This window comes from Bactrocera latifrons, unplaced genomic scaffold (assembly GCF_001853355.1).
Source record: "Bactrocera latifrons isolate USDA-ARS-PBARC rearing strain unplaced genomic scaffold, ASM185335v1 scaffold_4, whole genome shotgun sequence".
NCBI classification, from domain to species: domain Eukaryota; kingdom Metazoa; phylum Arthropoda; class Insecta; order Diptera; family Tephritidae; genus Bactrocera; species Bactrocera latifrons.
The window spans coordinates 3239097-3242858 of record NW_017537045.1 but is presented as its reverse complement, the minus strand read 5'-3'; the positions used below and the strand labels follow the sequence as shown (position 1 = coordinate 3242858).

The 3762-nt window shown below is 35.7% G+C and overlaps 1 protein-coding gene across 1 annotated transcript in view; it reads left to right on the top strand.

The window, feature by feature from the left end:
* Positions 1-1968: 1968 nt before the first annotated feature.
* The window catches only part of LOC108972374 (uncharacterized PE-PGRS family protein PE_PGRS3), a gene marked incomplete in the record, with an annotated part of 11015 nt that continues 9221 nt past the window's right edge, over positions 1969-3762 (top strand). The window contains 2 exon segments of the mRNA XM_018938926.1: positions 1969-2213; positions 3704-3762. Of these exon segments, the coding sequence (XP_018794471.1) occupies positions 2123-2213; positions 3704-3762 (150 nt within the window).

The window sequence follows — 3762 nt, the reverse complement described above, 5'->3', positions numbered from 1 at the left end:
CGAAGTGTTCTCTCAATTAATTCACTAATTGATGGGGTGTGTGAAAAGTGGCGCCGTCCTGTTGAAAGCAAATATCGTCGAGATAGCGAGCTTCAATTGCAGGCATTAAATACTTGGTAATCATGTTAGTTTTCACCGGCAGTAGACCGATTATGTTGACCATAAGTTGTACGAAGCTCGTGAAACACATTCTTTGCAGAACGTGAATTTTCGTAATAAAGTTGAACGATTTGTAAACTTTGACCTGGTAATGTTATGCCAAACCATAACCATACTGAACCAAAGTAACATGACACTTTAATACGACTCATGCGTGTTCTGTCAAACAAGGCTATTGAAGAAGTACCTTTACTTAGATTACTCATTTCATTATTGATTTTCAAAATCGTATAAACAAATTTGCAAATTGAATACAGATTTGATGTGCCGAACTTTCAGATGTCACTCAAGCACTTCAAAACTTTGAAAAGGATGTAGACACATCAAAAAGCAAGGAAACTGAGAGCTATCTAAATTGAAGCCCTGAGATGTTGAAATACCATTTTGCATCGGCTTGAGACTGATCAAACCACGATGATGAAAAATTCCTTTTAGCCGAGAGATTTTCGGAAAATTCGAGTAGACAATCGGCCTTAAGTTTCGTAAAGAAATATTTGAAAATCAGACATCAGAAAAGTGTTCAAAACTGGCTTGATTCAGTCTAGGGCGTTAAGCAGTTGGAGTTTTTTGTATGTTTTCTGTTCACAAATTTCCTGAAGGAAATGAAAATGTTACATTTTCAAATGGACAATGCTCTGAATGGTAAATGTTCATGTGAAATATAATTGTGACAAAAATATATTCGGAAATTGTAAATAAAACGCAAAATATTTAATTATTCATCAATATATATTTTGTCGCCTTCAAAGTAATTTCCACCAGATGTAATACTCTAATGTTAACGATCTTTGAAGACCACGAAACTTTTTTCATAAGCACTTTTTGGGATGACCTTCATCTCCTGCAGCGAATTTCGTTTTATCTCTTCGAACGAGTAAAAACGGAGCGGTAATTTCATCTTGGGGGACAAGAAAAAATCATACCGAGCCAAATCTGGTGATACGGTGGTGGATCGATGGTTTTCATTGCATTTGTGGCTTTAAATTCCGTCACAATCATAGCTTGATACCGTCTAACCCTACTTAACAAATTTAAGATGCACAAAATCACGAATATCGACTTTTTGGTTTCGGCTCGTTCTTTCCCTTCATTTCAATTATTGTTGACTTATTTGCATCATAAAGCCATGTGAGGATGTCGTAAGAGAACTGTTTACGGCACTCTCTAAAAATAAAAAAAAAAATCAGCTTTATCGGGATGATTCGAGCAAGAATGAGTTTCGTTTATGGATGTTAAATAATATGATATATGTATATATATCATAATAAAACGGACTCGCGAGAGATGCCGAGTTCACTTGCCATCTCTCTAACCCTTCACTGTTTTAATACTACTGAGGTGTACCGATTTACGCAGCTGCTGTAAACAAACTGGTTGATAGATTGCGCTTATATTTGGCATACTAGTTAAGGACAGTCCTACTAACTTATCGAAATACATTTTTTTTTAAATTCCATTTATGCGCGTATTTTAAATTACAATTTCGGGGTACTTTACTCTCACAATGTATAGCTCTACTTACTTCGAGCTGTTAAATCTGTTAACTACAAAGCACAACTTACTCCCCCATTTCCAACTACTATTTATCTAAAAAAAATATTGAAGACTTTAAGATAAAAATTTAGCAGATAACAGCGCATAGCCGCACGTCTTGAACGCTTCTGGCAGACATGTACCAAACAGCGTTTCTGATAACTGGCTTGAGCTGAAGAAGTTGCAGAAGAACACTAGCACACAACTGCAAGTCAAGCTTTGGCTGCGGCATATAAAGCAATCAGAAAGCCGTCTTCAACCACATTGTGGCCGTGATCCACGCATTGGCTCGGAAGTGCGGTTTCTTGTTCGCAGAATCAAAATTATAAAAAAAAAACTTTGTATTATTTCTGAAAAAGAATAATATACTTAAACAGTTGCGGTTAAAAAAAGCAAAAATAAATATTTAACGGATATTCAAACTACTACAATGCGACGCGTCGTTGTTTGGCTATTATTAGCCACAGGCTCCGCTCTTTTAGAGCATACTGGAGCTGGTAATATTGGTGCCAAGCAGATAAGTGAGTGAAAAGAATAGAAAATATAGAAATAATAGAAATGCAAAATATGCAAAAAATAAAATAAAAAAATTTGAATTTAAAAAAATTTTACATTAGAGGCTAAAAATTTGAAAGACTTACTATAATTTTTAAATTTTATATTTTTAAATAAATTCTACTAAAATTATAAAAAACAAAGAAAACAAGTTAACTTCGGCCAAAGCAGTGATATCCTTCAGATCGGCAGTTTGTAAGGTAGCTGTGTTTATGACACAACGGCTCGATCCACACAATTTCTCCGGAGAGATTTCTTACAGCGATGATTTGTATATATGAGCAGCTTCTTGGTAAAGAAAGGACGAACTTTTTCTTGGTTGGACAATGGAAAGTCTGCACAATTGTCATCGATTGAGGAATTGAGTTCAGCATCTCCTGGTGTTATGCTTTAACTGCCATGCAGCAGGCTAGAGAAGTGCTCCCTCCACAATTTCAGTATGTTTGGGCATCAAAAACTAGATCCCCTGGGGTGTTCTACAAGAGTATGCTGCGTTCATGAAATCTTCTTTTAGTTGGCGTAAATTTTCGCTCCGTTTTCTAGCAGCTTGTCAAGCTCTTCGTACTCACGAATTTCGGCCTTTCTCTTTTTTTGTCTCAGCTTCGCGATGTCGTACCTTCATTTTTTGCTTCAGAGAGGTGGGTGTGTATCTAGGGTGTGTAGCTAGTGGTAGGAGGTAATGTTAGCAACTCGGAGCGTACGCACGTCTAAAACACTGGAGCCGTATCTTCGTCTATCACAACAGAGTCGATCTGTTTGGTGGCTTTTCAACCCATTTGGGGAAAATCATCATAAAGGCTGAATTTACCGACCGTTAAGTCAAAGATAGTTTTTTTTTGTCCATGCACATAAATTGACAGTTTGGTGTGGTTTTTGGTCTGGTGGATTCATCGGTCTGTAGTTCATTCAAATTGACGCGGGTAATACTGTTACTGTCAATGTAGAGCGGTATAAACCGATGATAGACTTCTAATGGCCACAATTGGCATAAGTGGGTATTGACAAAATTTTGCGAGAGAAGTTTGCAGATTCGAATATTTGCAGAAATTGTGGCATTGAATGACCGCCAAGAAGTTTTGATTTAACATCATTCGACAAGTACTTGTGGGATTATTTGAAGGCATTGGTCTTTAGTAATAAACCAGACTCTCTTCAAGCTTTAGAAGTCAATACTGAACGTGCTATTTATGACATGCGTTTTGATTTAGAAGAAAAGTAGAAACCATTTGACTGATGTTATATGCAGAACTTAATTGTATCGATTCTACTTCACACAACACAAAAAAAAAAAAAAAAAAAAAAAATAAAATAAAATAAAAAAAAAATATTTGTATTTTCTTGACTGATGAAAAGAAACAAACTTTGATTTTTTTTTTTAAGAAATCATAGTACTCTTATTGGAAAACCCTGTATTATACATATACATATTCAAAAATATTATATATTTYTTTTGCAGTGAACTCCGGAACCCAAATCGCCGGCAGCAATAATGCTGTTACTAGCCTCTTGAATGTG